A 16689-nucleotide genomic window follows, 5' to 3' on the forward strand; every position below is an offset into this window, starting at 1 on the left:
AGCAAGGCTAATTAATTTGTTTTTCTGTGCGCTGAAGATGTTTGAGAGCTTTTATTGCCAGTTTTTTGCATTAAACACATCATAAATGTGTTACCTCCTATGCTGAAGAGCAAAGTAGGTAACACATTTATGATTCCCATGTTGGTCATAAGAAATTGATCCTTAATTATTAAGTAGAACTGGAAGATATTTTTCACTTGGCCTTAAAATTTAAAAAAAACGCCACACACATTAAAAAAATTGTTTATTAAATGACAACCAAGTACAAAAGACGTGGACCTAGTTCTCCTAAAATCTATCCTGATGTTTATTTCAAACACAGTCACACTTCACTATGATAAACGACCACATTAATGTGTTATTTTTGCCATTAAAGTAATAGTTCTGGGTCGGTAATGCCATAATTGCCAGCAAAAATACTTCCTTAGTGAAATACAAATATACTCTGAATCAGCACAAAGGTTTAAACAGCACTTTTGATTATCTGAGATTAAAACCAGCAGACTTTACGAGCGTACTACAGACACTAGAGCATATAAACATTTACATGTGCAGAGATCCATTCAGCTGCAGGAGTAGCTCAGAAGAAGTAGGCCTGCTCATATGCTGTGATGTTTGCGACATAGACAGGTGAGTAGCTGTAAATCAGTGAGGATTCCTCTTCTGCAGGACTGTCAAAGTGATGTAAACTTCTCCTTGCTAAACAAAGCAGAGCAGACATACATGTGGTTAGGTTACGTTAGAATAAAATAGCTTAATGGCGGTCATGTGAAAATCCTGTGAAAAACTAAGTATATGTTTACTTCTTTAATAGCAATTAATCAAACTCACTTGATAAAATAATCGACAGCAAGTAACAATTTTATAGACCCCTTCTATACAAGCAGAAATTTTGACAGTTTGCAAGTTTGGAGCGTTTAGGTGTGTGCCATAGTTTTTCCAGAAGAGGACATCCCAGCAAATTCACTTCAAGTGCAATACTCAGAAATTTAAAGAAACAAAACAAACAAGAGCCAAAACAAGACATCTCATACTCGGGCTTTAGTAACCATGTTAAATGCTACAATGCATGAGAGTATACTGATGGATACAAATATAGCTTGTTTGGAAGGGCTGCCAAGACAAAGCGACATTTTTCCTAAAAAGAACATGGCAGCACAGTTTAGGTTTGCAAAGATGCATCTGAACAAACTGCAAGATTTCTGGAACAAAGTTCTTTGGAAAGCCAAGACCAAAGTAGAGATGTTTGGAGAAAACCAAGAAAATGCAAATGAGCACTAACCCCTCACACCAGCTGCCAAGCACAATGGTGGGGGGTAATTATTTGTGCTCTTTTTCCAGCCACAGGACCTGCATGCCTTGCAGTCACCAAGTTAACCATGAACTTCAAATACTAGTGATGCTCCATCACTGCATCTCACTGGGTGTTAGCTCGCTCTGCGGTAAGTAGTATTACTTCCCGTTCCTGTTACAGCGCACAGTGGGGCCTGTGTAGCCTTTCTACTTAGCCAATTTAATCGAAAGCGTCTAAATTCATAGTGTACTCTTCACGTGCTTTATCCAAAATTGTTGGGACAACGATCCCAAGCACAGCAGCAAACCTGCAACAGAATGGCTAAAAAAAAAGAAATCAAAAGGAAAGAATCAAGGTGTTGCAACGGCCCAAATTCCAGACCTCAACCATAGTGAAATCCTGTCACGGGAACCTAAAGGAGCCGTGCATAAACAATTGTCTGCAATCTTTAATGAACTGAAGCACTGCTGTAAAGAACAGAGGGCCCAAATTCCTCCACAGTGACGTGACAGACCGATAAAGTCACACAAAAGGATTACTTAAGCTATTGCCACTAAAAGTGGTTCTGCAAGCTACTAGTTTACACAGCACTGCATGGAGTCCTGTGAAGTTGTTGTTTTTTTTTGTTTTTTCACGTCTGCAAGTGAAACTGATCAAAACAGGGCGATAAATATACCCACAGTTCTGAAAGCAGTTCATGAGAAGATAGCACGCTGTTTTATATAAGGTTTGCATCAGTGATGCTGATTAGTTAAGTTGGTTTCACCAGGAAATAGCGGTCACCACAAAGGTCAGAGACATTCATACTAGTGGCCTACTGGAAGTGATTTTGTAGGACTCCAGCAGCGCTCATCCTGTTCCTCGTTTCAAAAAGGAGCAGATACCAGTCCTGGTGATGTGTTAGGACCTTCTATAGCTCTGTCCAACTCCTTTTGGTCATTGTACACGCTGCTGTGTTATCCTGGAGGTGTTGGACTACCTGTGAAACCTATGTAGGGTCCATGTATCACCTTATGCTACCAGTAGTGACATTGACCCTAGCTGAATGCATCTGTTGAGTTCATGTAACACCAATGCAACTGAAAACTGATTAACAACTCCCTCTGCTTCTTATTCGACTAGATTAATATCCCAGTTTAATTGGGTTGATACTATACTCTGATTAAAAAGTGTTCCTTTAATTTTGTTGAGCAGTGTATGTCAGGGTCCTGGGACCCCTGGGCAGTCATGGACCTGTGCTATTGTTGTGTATTTTGGTGTTGCTTCCCCTTCTCTGTGCTTGTGTATATGTGTGTGTGTGGGTGGCTGAGCACTTGTTTATAGGCGGCGTCAGGCCTGGAGGGTGTGGCCCTGCAAGGGGACTGGCCACACCCGAAGCCACACACCTGCTGCTGATCAGGCCTCGTCGGGGGAGCTACTTAAGAGAGTCTTGGAGCTCCCACCGACGCGGGATCATTGCTTGGGACTCCACGTTAGTTACCCAGTTTAGGTTTTGGTCGTGTAGTGTATGCCTGCCATTGTTCAGTGTCCTGACTGCTGCCGCTATTGTTTCCCGCAGGAGGAGCGTGGAAGGCTTAAGGAGCAGCGAGCACCGGGAGTGCAGACACGGGAGCAGAGAGCACTTGGAGGGCACGACACGGGAGTCCTCCTTCCCCACATCCCCACGGTCTGCCAGCCAGACCGTGACAGTGTATGTTTTTTGATAATGCATGCTTGTCATGTTACCTTCATTGACAAAAAATTCAGCTAGCAGCGACGATAACTGCACAGCGTGACGGGAGTGAGGGAAGTTCAGCTTTCTGTACCACTGAAAACGATTCACCTCCGGGTGCCACTGAACTCCGTAGAAAGGATATCTTTTACCTGTCAGAACAAAACAATATATCTCTTGGTACAGTGCTGTTGCATGGAAATCCTTCAGCTTCCCAAATAAAAAAATAAACCTTGTAACCTTCGAAAGTTGACACAAAGTGAGCTCCGTTCTTAGCGATGTTTGTTGACAAGATGGTGAAGAAACTCTGTAGCATCTCATTTTCCTGGAAGTCCTGTGAGAACATTCGTCATATTAGCAGTTATCATTTAAGTGTCTCTATTTGTTATTATTTTAACTCTCCTTCTTGTATGCAATACTCAGAACTGTTTGGATTTATTAGAAGAATTCGCTTTTGGGCTTCATTTCTACTAATGCTTTGTTTAATGTCCGCTCAAATGACGACAACTCTTTTCATGGCAGACAAATTCATTCTGAATGCAGATTAAAAGATATATCTGTAAAGTATATCTGTTAAACCCCTGCTGAAACGAACGCTCCTAACTGTGATCATTGGCTGGGATTTTATTTCTCCAAACAATAACTATTCAAAACCTAACAGAGGAAGTAAAACTTTCTGTTTGGCGACACTGGTCAGAAGAAGGCTCATACCTTTATTGTAATTCCATAGTTGTGAAAATTGCCAGTCAGAGGTTCCTGGGTCAAAGCATTGATGAGCTCATCTGGGAAAGTATTGAACATCCGGCTGGACTGCACTTCTGCACGCAACACAAAAGGGTATTTGATTAAGTCCACTTATAAAATTGAACACATTTAACACAAAAGAAGAAAAAACATCTGAATAGATATGTCTGAAGGTTCTCAGTCATCCAGGTCATCGTAGTCAAAGGAGCTTACAAAGAAAAGCGTCTGGACTTCTTTAAGTTACTTGAAGACGTTTCACCTCTCATCCGAGAAGCTTCTTCAGTTCTGAGGTCAAATGGTGGAGAGTCCCAGATATAAACCTAGTGGGAGTAACCCCCCACAGAGGGACAAAAGGACCCCCTGATGATCCTCTAATCGCCTGAGCCAAGGTGTGAAACTGGGTGTGGGTCCCAATCAGCCAGAGTTTCGCCTTACATATCACCGCCTTTACCCAGGGGATGCCATACCCTGCATTTACGGACTTCCTAAAATCCACAAGGAAGCTGTCCCACTCAGACCCATAGTCAGTAGCATAAACTCAGCCACTTATAACATTGCTAAACACCTTGCTACCATCCTTGCGCCTCTCGTGGGGAACACCCCACACCACATCAAGAACTCCACCGACTTCACCGACAAGGTCCAGAAACTTACCCTGGATCCAGATGAAACCATGGTGTCCTTTGATGTAGTCTCTCTCTTCACTTGCATACCCACCACGGAGGCCGTGGAGACTGTCAGAAAACGACTACAAGAAGACAGCTCCTTGGAGGACAGGACCAACTTCACACCCGATCAGATTTGCACACTGTTAGACCTCTGCCTCACCACTACATATTTCAAATACAACGAAGGCTTTTACAGACAAAAACATGGCTGTGCCATGGGCTCCCCCGTGTCACCTATTGTAGCCAACCTTTACATGGAGGAAGTGGAAAGGAAGGCTCTTGGCTCTTTCAAAGGAAGAGTACCCAGCCACTGGTACAGATATGTAGACGACACCTGGGTCAAAATCAAGACACAAGAAGTGGAATCCTTCACTGCGCACATTAACGCTGTGGATAAAAACATCAAGTTCACCAGGGAAGACACAAAGGACGACTGTTTGCCTTTCCTGGACTGCGCTGTGCACATTGAAGAGAACGGCAAACTCAACATCGAAGTTTACCGGAAGCCCACACACACGGACCAGTACCTCCTCTTTGACTCCCATCACCCTCTGGAACACAAACTTGGAGTAATTAGGACCCTACACCACCGGGCAGAACATGTTCCCTCTAAGCCTGAAGGAAAAAAGAAGGAACACACACACATGTAAAGGAAGCACTCAAAACGTGCGGCTATCCTAAATGGGCGTTCTTAAAGTCAGCAAAGAGGCACAGAAAAGAAGATCAGACACCAGCGAGGGAGGATAAGAAAGACAGACGCAACAACATTGTCATCCCCTATGTAGCCGGTGTATCAGAAAAACTCAGGAGGGTTTTCTCCAAGCACGACATCCCAGTGTATTTCAGACCCAGCAACACGCTCAGACAAAAACTGGTTCACCCGAAAGACAAAATGCCAAAACACAGACTTAACAATGTGGTGTATGCTGTACAGTGCAGCGAGGAATGCCCAGACTTCTACATTGGAGAGACCAAACAGCCACTTCACAAGCGCATGGCACAACACAGAAGAGCCACCTCCACAGGACAAGACTCAGCAGTCCATCTGCATCTTAAGGATAAAGGACACTCTTTCGAGGATGCCAATGTTCACATTTTGGACAGAGAGGATAGATGGTTTGAAAGAGGAGTGAAAGAAGCCATCTATGTCCACTGTGAGCGACCATCTTTGAACAGAGGCGGTGGTTTACGACACCAACTCTCTGCCATCTATAATCCAGTTTTGAGATCCCTTCCCTGACGCCTTAACGCCCACTCACATCCTGGGCCATCTGACCTCAGGAATTCGCATGATAAGGTGGGGCCAGGTTTCACAATAAACGCACCCGAAACTCTGGCTGATTGGGACCCACACCCAGTTTCACACCTTGGCTCAGGCGATTAGAGGATCATCAGGGGTCCTTTTGTCCCTCTGTGGGGGGTTACTCCCACTAGGTTTATATCTGGGACTCTCCACCATTTGACCTCAGAACTGAAGAAGCTTCTCGGATGAGAGGTGAAACGTCTTCAAGTAACTTAAAGAAGTCCAGACGCTTTTCTTTGCAAGCTCCTTTGACATCTGAATAGATATATCAGTTTAGGATAAGACAATCTAGGCAATTTAACTGTTCAGAGATCTTCAGAAGTCATCATAGCTGATATGTCTAACCTCACACTCTGAAGAAAGGCAAAAATAGACTTTTGGGGGGAATAAATTTGAATATTTTTTGATGCATCTCAGTTTGATTATTTTATTTGTTCTCTAACTGACAAAGCTTTTGAGAACAATTTAATAATTTAACAATTTAATGCTTCAAGAGATCCATCATCATCATCCCTGTGCCCAAGAACAACAAGCCCTCATGCCTAAATAACTACTGGCCAGTTGCACTGATTCATCCTCCATCCCAAACACCACAGATCCGCTCCAGTTCACCTAATGACTCAACAGATCCACGGAGGACGCCATCGCCCATGTTCTGCACACCATCCTTAGCCACGTGGACAAAAAACAGGGTAACTATGTGAGACTGCTGTTTGCTGATTACAGTTCAGCATTTAACACAATAGTGCCCAGCAGACTGTTCACAAAGCTGAGGGATCTATCTAGGACACAACAGCCGTCTGTGTGCATGGGTGTTGGACTTCCTCACTGGCAGAACTCAGGTGGTGAGGGTGGGTAGGTGCGTCTCCGACAGCATCACCATCAACACAGGAGCGCTACAGGGCTGTGTCCTCTCTCCACTGCTCTACTCCCTCTGCACTTCAGACTGTGTGGCCACCCATGGCTCCAATACAATTATGAAGTTTGCTGACGACACAGTGGTGTTGGGTGCCATCTCCAATAACAATGAGGCGGCCTACATGGATGAAGTGAAGAATCTGGCATCGTGGTGCCGGAACAACCAAGTGGAGCTGAACGTCTGCAAGACCAAGGAGCTGGTGGTGGACTTCAGAAGGAGTAAGCACAGAGACTACAAGCCCATTACCATCAACGGCGCTCCAGTGGAGACGGTATAGTCCTTCAAGTACCTCAGTGTCCACATCTCCTCAGATCTGACATGATCTGCCCACATTCAGGTCCAGTCCTAAAAGGCTAGGCAGCGCCTGCACCACCTACGACAACTGAGGAAGTTCAGGGTCTCTCAGGGATCCTCAGGACTTTCTATGCAGGCGCTGTGGAGAGCATCTTCACACAGAACATCACATACTGGTATGGGAACAGCTGTGTCAAGGACAAAAAAGCTCTTCAGAGAGCGTACAGCAGAACGCTGCTGCAGGACTGCTCTCCCCTCCCTTCAGGACATCTATACCAGGAGATGCTGCTCTAGAGCAGCTCAGATACTGAAGGACCCGTTGAAGGTTCCACACCATCCGGGCAAGAACAGAGGCTCAAGAGGGGGTTCTTAGGGTAAGAGTAAAGTTGGGGTCAAAGAATTACAACAGCAACCTCATCCAAAGAGCACATCACATATATGCAGAAAGAGCATTTAAAGTTGGGGCCAAAAATCCCCCAGATTTGTAACTTGCCTCTACTGACACCAATTGTTTTGTTCAGGCACTCTTCTGCAAAAAATTTCTAACCACTGAGAAAAAAAAAAGTTCCAGCTAGCTTGCTTGCATGCATGCATACATACAAAAACACATTCCTCCAGTTAATTCAAAGAGTAAAAAAAATAACACAGATTCACATAAAGACAGCAACCAAGCACGAACCTGTGGTTAAGTTGAGGGGCAATGCTAAGTTCTCAGCTGGGGTTTTTGTCAGGAGATTTTCACCAGCCACCAGCACAGTGAGTAGCTGCATTCCCATGCATGTGCCCCAAATAGGGAAGTAGTCCCCGGCATCATTAGCCTGAAAGTCACAGGAAGTTGGAAATGTAATTTTTCTGCACCAACAGCAGGAAACCAAAACGAAAATTTACGCTAACATACAAAATGTTGCTAAATTTTTTTTCCCTTTTGCAATCAACAGTAGCTTAAATGTCCTGCACATGTAGGGCAAGTGTACGTCATATTAACAAACTAGTCTTGATCTTAAACAATGTTCTCGGTGCAAAGATTAACCTCAAACTATTAATAATTGATTGAAGTTAACGTTAATTTTGTAGAGCAGAATTTCAAAATGCCAAGTGTAAGTGTTCAAATGTTGTTAAAGAAGAAGCTCTTATTTTTCTTTGCTATTAAGCATTGGAAACCTTCAGGACAGGTACAAGATCTTCCCCTAAGAGGAGTTCATTTCTGCACAAACGAGACAGGCTTTGAAGCAGAAAACAATAAACAGAGAATGATGTTCTATACTAACCGCCAGAGCGAGCCTGTAAAAAATCTTCGCCACCCGGGCAAAGTCTGAAGTCTCCAAATCTGCATTTCCCCCAATGAAAATCAACCTGAACCGACATCACATGGCAAATAATGTAATCTATTTAGACACAAATTTCAGTTGCCAACACATTTAAATCAATATACAGCAGCTCACCCGTTTATCTTCATGAAAATGTTCTCATATTCAGATGTAGTCAGAGTTAATCTGTGCAGGGAAACAAAAAACAATGAGCGTTGTACTATTTTCCATTGTTCAGACTACACAATGGTGAGCTCACACAGGGGGGTCAACTTCTTCTTCTTCCACAAAATGTCAGCAACAACGTAAACATTAGGCGAGTTAACATTCACCTAATGTTGAACGCTGATGCAAAGTCACCAAGCTCCAATGACTCAAAATGAGTCTCCTTAAAAAAAAACTAAAAAAAACCCCTCTCTCTGTTTTTAATATGCAGATTTAAAGACACTGTTGTTTTGAGTGAGGTTTAATAGGCATAATGAGCTCTAAATACACCCAGTTCTTTCCTTTTCATTGGAGCCAACAGAACAGACTTCTTTAAAAGCTCATCTTTACTCTTAAATGACTCAACCCACCTTATAGGCATCACTCTGCTGCCCCCAGACTCGATGTATTTCACGTAAGAGGAAGGTATGTAAGTCCTCCCAAATGGTTTCATAATTTCATCTGTAACAACCTGAGTTAAAACACCTGTGGAACAAAAATCACAGCAGCTCTGATTGAACAGTCAACAGGGACACAGCTACAGAAGTGATTCGCTCTGCTTTCTAAAGATGTGCATCTCTGTGAGTGAAATACCAAATATAAAGTCCTGATGGTGTATTTTACTCACCTATCACAGATCTGTCATTCACAGCCTCGTTGTTGCGTTTAGTCGGCATAGCTCTGCTGCAGCAGAAGCAGCAGGCAAAAAACAAGCACAGATAGGTCGAAACACCTGTGTTAAACATGTTTTTGGTCACCAGCTTAGTTCAGCAGAGCAGTCTTCTTTTACAAAGCTGTCAGAGCTGTGGATAATGAAAGCAGCCGACTTGTATAAGTCGTGTTAGAACAGGATATAGTCAGTTCAGGGAAGTGAGGAATGCCCAGATTTACATGTGACAACTCCTGTACCGCACATGCCGGTCAAGCAACATGACTGCTGAGGTAAACAAAGGTTTTGCTGACAGCGCGGAGTTTTTGGCAACATTTTTGATCATTGAGTTTATTGGAAATTACGTAGCCTCATTGGTTTGTGCTGAGGTTTATAGTAGAGGACATGTGACCACTATAGCAGCCAGCTGCAGGTTCATGCATGGATAAAAACTGCTGTCAGACAAGTTTCTGTTCCAAAGTTAAAGTTTAAAAAGTTTAAAGGTGTTGCAGGCGTATTTTTCCAATAGTGTTGTTTAAATACAAGTTCCTCATAAGAGACCACAATAACAATCCCCATGCATGACTGTCGCAACTTTTCTAATGCTTTATGTTAAAGTGGCAAAAACAACTGATTTTGTAACCGATACAGTTGATTCACAGATTGTGTAACACATGTTTTTTGTAACTTCAACCACTGATGAACACACATTCCTACCTTAAATTATGCAGACAGATGGCTTATGGTTTAGGAACCGCGGTAAAGTGAGCCGTCATTTGTGAGCCGCGGTCAAGCCAGCCGCCTCCTATCCGCCGCATAAATTTCCTTGCGCTTTTACACCAGTCTTTACGGTAGCGCCTTTTCGCTTTATGTGCCGATTGAAAGCCTATACCCGCGCACACGTGCACGCGCGCGCACAAATTACAATGTAACGGCCCGATACAGTCAATACAATTATGGAAATGTCAGAAATTCATTAAAAATCATCCTGAGTAGTTGATGTACAACTTTCAACACATCCCTCCTCTGGGACACCTACTGTACCTGTGTGCCAGGTTTCAGCCCGATTTACTGTAGAATTCCTCAGAAATTAAAGGGTACTTGTATTCAATGCAGTCGGCCAATAAACTACAATTATGTCAATTTTCAAAAATTCATTAAAAATCATCCTGAGTAGTTGATGTACAACTTTCAACACATCCCTCCTCTGGGACACCTACTGTACCTGTGTGCCAGGTTTCAGCCAGATTTACTGTAGAATTCCTCAGAAATTAAAGGGTACTTGTATCCAATGCAGTCAGCCAATACAATTTAATTATGTCAATTTTCAAAAATTCATGAAAAATCATCCTGAGTAGTTGATGTCCAACTTTCAACACATCCCCCCTCTGGGACACCTACTGTACCTGTGTGCCAAGTTTCATCCAGATTTACTGTAGAATTCCTCAGAAATTAAAGGGTACTTGTATTCAATGCAGTCGGCCAATACACTACAATTATGTCAATTTTCAAAAATTCATGAAAAATCATCCTGAGTAGTTGAGGTACAACTTTCAACACATCCCTCCTCCGGGAAACCTGCTGTACGTCTGGGCCAAGTTTCAGCCAGATTTACTGTAATATTCTTCAGAAATTGCAGGGAACTTATGTTCAGTGCAAGAAAGGCTGAAAGACGACCACCACTGAACAAGACACACAAGCTGAAACGTCAAGACTGGGCCAAGAAATATCTCAAGACTGATTTTTCTAAGGTTTTATGGACTGATGAAATGAGAGTGAGTCTTGATGGGCCAGATGGATGGGCCCGTGGCTGGATTGGTAAAGGGCAGATAGCTCCAGTCTGACTCAGACGCCAGCAAGGTGGAGGTGGAGTACTGGTTTGGGCTGGTATCATTAAAGATGAGCTTGTGGGGCCTTTTCGGGTTGAGGATGGAGTCAAGCTCAACTCCCAGTCCTACTGCCAGTTTCTGGAAGACACCTTCTTCAAGCAGTGGTACAGGAAGAAGTCTGCATCCTTCAAGAAAAACATGATTTTCATGCAGGACAATGCTCCATCACACGCGTCCAAGTACTCCACAGCGTGGCTGGCAAGAAAGGGTATAAAAGAAGAAAAACTAATGACATGGCCTCCTTGTTCACCTGATCTGAACCCCATTGAGAACCTGTGGTCCATCATCAAATGTGAGATTTACAAGGAGGGAAAACAGTACACCTCTCTAAACAGTGTCTGGGAGGCTGTGGTTGCTGCTGCACGCAATGTTGATGGTGAACAGATCAAAACACTGACAGAATCCATGGATGGCAGGCTTTTGAGTGTCCTTGCAAAGAAAGGTGGCTATATTGGTCGCTGATTTGTTGTTGTTTTGTTTTTGAATGTCGGCGAGGATTCCGCACGGCACTCCCCTCCATTCACCTCGCGAATCTCCGCTCTCTTCCAAACAAAGTCGACGAATTACTGCTCTTAAACCGGACTAACAAGGACTTTGCACGCTCTGCTGCCCTCTGCTTCACTGAAACCTGGCTCAGTGAGCGAGTCCCAGACGCTGTCTTAAATCTGCCGGGCTTCCAACTTCACCGGGCGGACCGCGAAACAGAGCTCTCAGGGAAAACAAAGGGTGGTGGAGTCTGCTTCTACATTAATGAAGGTTGGTGTACTGATGTCACAGTGTTACAGAAACACTGCAGCCCACACTTGGAAAGTTTTCTCATCAACTGTAAACCTTTTTATTCACCGCGGGAGTTTTCTTCCTTCATGCTGGTCGGAGTTTACATCCCTCCACAGGCCAACGCGAACAACGCACTGTGCGAGCTGGCTGACCAGATTACTACCCTGGAGAGGAAATTCCCGGATTCCTTTACAATTATTCTTGGGGATTTTAACAGAGCAAACCTAAACTACGAACTCCCTAAATACAGACAGCATATAGACTGCCCCACCAGGGACAACATCATACTGGATCACTGCTACACCACTCTAAAAGATGCCTATCGCTCTGTGCCCCGGGCAGCTTTGGGACATTCTGATCACTGCATGGTCCATCTTATTCCAGTTTATAGGCAAAAACTCAAACGTGCCAAGCCTGTAGTCAAAACTGTGAAGAAGTGGACTAACGCAGCAAAGCAGGAACTGCAGGACTGTTTTGACTCCACTGATTGGACTGTTTTTGAAGCTGCATCTGAGAACCTAGATGAGCTCACGGACACTGTGACATCATACATCAGTTTCTGTGAAGACGTGTGTGTGCCAACAAAGACCTTTTGCACATACAACAACAATAAACCATGGTTCACTCCTAAACTCCAACATCTTCGCAAGGCCAAGGAGTACGCCTACAGAAGTGGTGACAGGGCCCTGTACAAGCAAGCCAGGAACACACTGACCAAGGAGATCAAAGCAGCTAAAAGGATCTACTCCCAGAAGCTGGAAGAACGGCTCTCAGCCAACGACCCTGCATCAGTGTGGAGGGGCCTGCAGGAAATCACCAGCTACAGACGCCCCCCACCCACTATTGAAGCAAACAAAGACCTGGCCAACGAGTTAAACACTTTCTATTGCAGGTTTGAGACGGACAGACTCCCACGCCCCACCCTCCCCTCCCCAGGGACATTGCTTCAGACATTGACCCCCAACACACCTTCCACCTCTCCCCCCTTCACCCTGCCCCTCCCCAATCAAGACTCAACGACCACCCCCACCCTCCCCAATCCAGACTCAACGACCACCACCACCCTCTCCAACCCAGACTCAACGACCTCCACCACACCTCTCACCCCCCTTTCCTCCTCCCTGAAACTAAGAATACACACTCAGGATGTGAGCCGACTATTCCAGAAACAGAAGCCCAGGAAAGCCCCCGGACCAGATGGCGTCTCACCCTCCTTTCTCAAAACCTGTGCTGAACAGCTGGCTCCCATCTTTACTCGCATCTTCAACAGATCCCTGGAGCTGTGTGAAGTTCCCTCCTGCTTCAAACGCTCCACCATCATCCCTGTTCCCAAGAAACCCACCATCACAGGACTGGATGACTACAGACCTGTCGCCTTGACGTCTGTGGTCATGAAATCCTTCGAACGACTGGTGTTAGCCCATCTGAAAGACATTACAGGCCACCAGCTGGACCCTCTGCAGTTTGCCTACCGGGCAAACAGGTCAGTGGATGATGCAGTGAACACGGGGCTGCATTACATCCTGCAACACCTTGACTGCCCGGGAACTTATGCCAGGGTCCTGTTTGTGGACTTTAGTTCGGCTTTTAACACCATTGTGCCTGAACTTCTTTCCTCCAAACTCTCCCAGCTCAGCGTGTCACCAGCTACCTGTCAGTGGATCACCAGCTTCCTGACAGACAGAAAGCAACAAGTGAGGCTGGGGGAGATCACCTCTGAAACCCGGTCCCTCAGTATTGGTGCCCTCAAGGATGTGTCCTCTCACCACTACTGTTCTCCCTCTACACTAACGACTGCACCTCCAATAACTCTGCTGTCAAACTCCTAAAGTTTGCAGATGACACCACTGTCATTGGCCTCATTCAAGATGGTGATGAGTCTGCATACCGGCAGGAAGTTGAGCGGCTGGTACTCTGGTGCAGTCAGCACAATCTGGAGCTGAACACTCTTAAGACTGTAGAGATGACAGTGGACTTCAGGAGACATCCCTCAACTCTGCTCCCCCTCACCATATCAGACAGCCCTGTGTCGACTGTGAAGATCTTCAAGTTCCTGGGTACAACCATCTCCCAGGACCTGAAGTGGGAGACCAACATCAACTCCATCCTCAAAAAGACCCAGCAGAGGATGTACTTCCTGAGACAACTGTGGAAGTACAGTCTCCCACAGGAGCTGCTGATCCAGTTCTACACTGGTCATTGAGTCTGTCCTGTGCTCCTCCATCACAGTCTGGTATGGAGCAGCCACTAAACAGGACAGGAGCAGACTGCAGCGGACTGTACGGGCAGCAGAAAGGATCATCAGCACCCCCCCTGCCCTCCATCCAGGATCTGTACCTCTCAAGAACCAGGAAACGGGCAGGGAAAATCATCGCAGACCCCTCACACCCTGCACACAGACTTTTTGATCTGCTGCCCTCTGGCAGACGGTACAGAAGCCTGCAGACCAGGACCACCCGACACAGGAACAGTTTCTTTCCCCTCGCCATCTCCCTTCTTAACAGTTGACCTGTCACACTGCTCCCACTGCCAGACTGCAACTGCACCTTATGTACATTTTGTAGTATTCATTCCACCTCATTCATTTCTGTATTTTATGTATATAAGGTTAGATTCGTTATTTATAGTTGGTTTACATAGCTTTGTGTATGTATGTGTAATGTGTATATATAGACACTTGTGTGTGTGTGTGTGTGTGTGTGTGTGTGTGTGTGTGTGTGTGTGTGTGTGTGAGATTTACATTGCTGTGCTTGAGAGCCACCATCTACCGGAACCAAATTCCCTGTATGTGTCTGCACATATACAGTGGGGCAAAAAAGTATTTAGTCAGCCACCGATTGTGCAAGTTCCCCCACTTAAAATGATGACAGAGGTCAGTAATTTGCACCAGAGGTACACTTCAACTGTGAGAGACAGAATGTGAAAAAAAAATCCATGAATTCACATGGTAGGATTTGTAAAGAATTTATTTGTAAATCAGGGTGGAAAATAAGTATTTGGTCACCTCAAACAAGGAAAATCTCTGGCTCTCACAGACCTGTAACGTCTTCTGTAAGAAGCTTTTCTGTCCCCCACTCGTTACCTGTATGAATGGCACCTGTTTGAACTCATCATCTGTATAAAAGACACCTGTCCACAGCCTCAAACAGTCAGACTCCAAACTCCGCCATGGCCAAGACCAAAGAGCTTTCGAAGGACACCAGGAAAAGTATTGTAGACCTGCACCAGACTGGGAAGAGTGAATCTACAATAGGCAAGCAACTTGGTGTGAAAAAATCAACTGTGGGAGCAATCATCAGAAAATGGAAGACATACAAGACCACTGATAATCTCCCACGATCTGGGGCTCCACGCAAGATCTCATCCCGTGGGGTCAAAATGATCATGAGAACGGTGAGCAAAGATCCCAGAACCACACGGGGGGACCTGGTGAATGACCTGCAGAGAGCTGGGACCAAAGTAACAAAGGTCACCATCAGTAACACACTACAACGGCAGGGAATCAAATCCCGCAGTGCCAGACGTGTTCCGCTGCTGAAGCCAGTGCATGTCCAGGCCCGTCTGAAGTTTGCCAGAGAGCACATGGATGATACAGCAGAGGATTGGGAGAATGTCATGTGGTCAGATGAAACCAAAGTAGAACTTTTTGGTATAAACTCAACTCGTCGTGTTTGGAGGAAGAAGAATACTGAGTTGCATCCCAAGAACACCATACCTACTGTGAAGCATGGGGGTGGAAACATCATGCTATGGGGCTGTTTTTCTGCCAAGGGGACAGGGTGACTGATCCGTGTTAAGGACAGAATGAATGGGGCCATGTATCGTGAGATTTTGAGCCAAAACCTCCTTCCATCAGTGAGAACTTTGAAGATGAAACGAGGCTGGGTCTTCCAACATGACAATGATCCAAAACACACCGCCCGGGCAACAAAGGAGTGGCTCCGTAAGAAGCATTTGAAAGTCCTGGAGTGGCCTAGCCAGTCTCCAGACCTCAACCCCATAGAAAATCTGTGGCGGGAGTTGAAAGTCCGTGTTGCTCGGCGACAGCCCCAAAACATCACTGCTCTCGAGAAGATCTGCATGGAGGAATGGGCCAAAATACCAGCTACTGTGTGTGCAAACCTGGTAAAGACCTATAGTAAACGTTTGACCTCTGTTATTGCCAACAAAGGTTATGTTACAAAGTATTGAGTTGTGTTTTTGTTATTGACCAAATACTTATTTTCCACCCTGATTTACGAATAAATTCTTTACAAATCCTACCATGTGGATTCATGGATTTTTTTTTCACATTCTGTCTCTCACAGTTGAAGTGTACCTCTGGTGCAAATTACTGACCTCTGTCATCATTTTAGGTGGGGGAACTTGCACAATCGGTGGCTGACTAAATACTTTTTTGCCCCACTGTACTTGGCCAATAAACACGATTCTGATTCTGATTCTGATTCTGAGATGTATATTTGTGAATGTGGAGATGTTATATTGGTTTCACTGGTAAAAATAGATAATTGAAATGGGTATATATTTGTTTTTTGTGAAGTTGCCTAATAATTATGCACAGTAATAGTCACCTGCACACACCGATATCCCCCTAAAATAACTAAAAAAAAAAAAAAAAAAAAAAAACTACTTCCAAAAACATTCAGCTTTGATATTAATGAGTCTTTTGGGTTCATTGAGAACATGGTTGTTGTTCAATAATAAAATTATTCCTCAAAAATACAACTTGCCTAATAATTCTGCACTCCCTGTAGGTCTGTTGACAGAGCTCTGTACAGGTCTGCTCGAGCTGACCTGAAAAGGGGTCCCACCTGTCCAGCAACAACACATGGCATGGAATAATAGACATCATAAACCACAGAGGCAGAACTGTGAAAACAGAAAACCTGAGTGTGCAGCTAGCAGAGGACATAAACAGCTTCTTCGCCCG

At 44.7% G+C, this 16689-nt stretch overlaps 1 protein-coding gene across 1 annotated transcript; it reads right to left on the reverse strand.

Annotated features, from left to right (window-relative positions):
* Positions 1–374: 374 nt before the first annotated feature.
* On the reverse strand, positions 375–9670 carry LOC146621453 (gamma-glutamyl hydrolase). The gene is made up of 9 exons (XM_085368460.1): positions 9073–9670; positions 8816–8930; positions 8376–8426; positions 8202–8286; positions 7613–7751; positions 3717–3823; positions 3246–3339; positions 3020–3157; positions 375–699 (listed from the first exon to the last, which is right to left on the reverse strand). Exons 1-9 carry the CDS (start codon positions 9188–9190, stop codon positions 581–583), a joined length of 966 nt encoding a protein of 321 aa, XP_085224586.1. The 5' UTR covers positions 9191–9670; the 3' UTR covers positions 375–580.
* Between the last annotated feature and the right edge of the window lie 7019 nt (positions 9671–16689).

The sequence above is a fragment of the Diplotaxodon limnothrissa genome, linkage group LG12, assembly GCF_057381915.1.
Source record: "Diplotaxodon limnothrissa isolate DT_005_m linkage group LG12, D_limnothrissa_male_GT1.1, whole genome shotgun sequence".
Classification (NCBI taxonomy): domain Eukaryota; kingdom Metazoa; phylum Chordata; class Actinopteri; order Cichliformes; family Cichlidae; genus Diplotaxodon; species Diplotaxodon limnothrissa.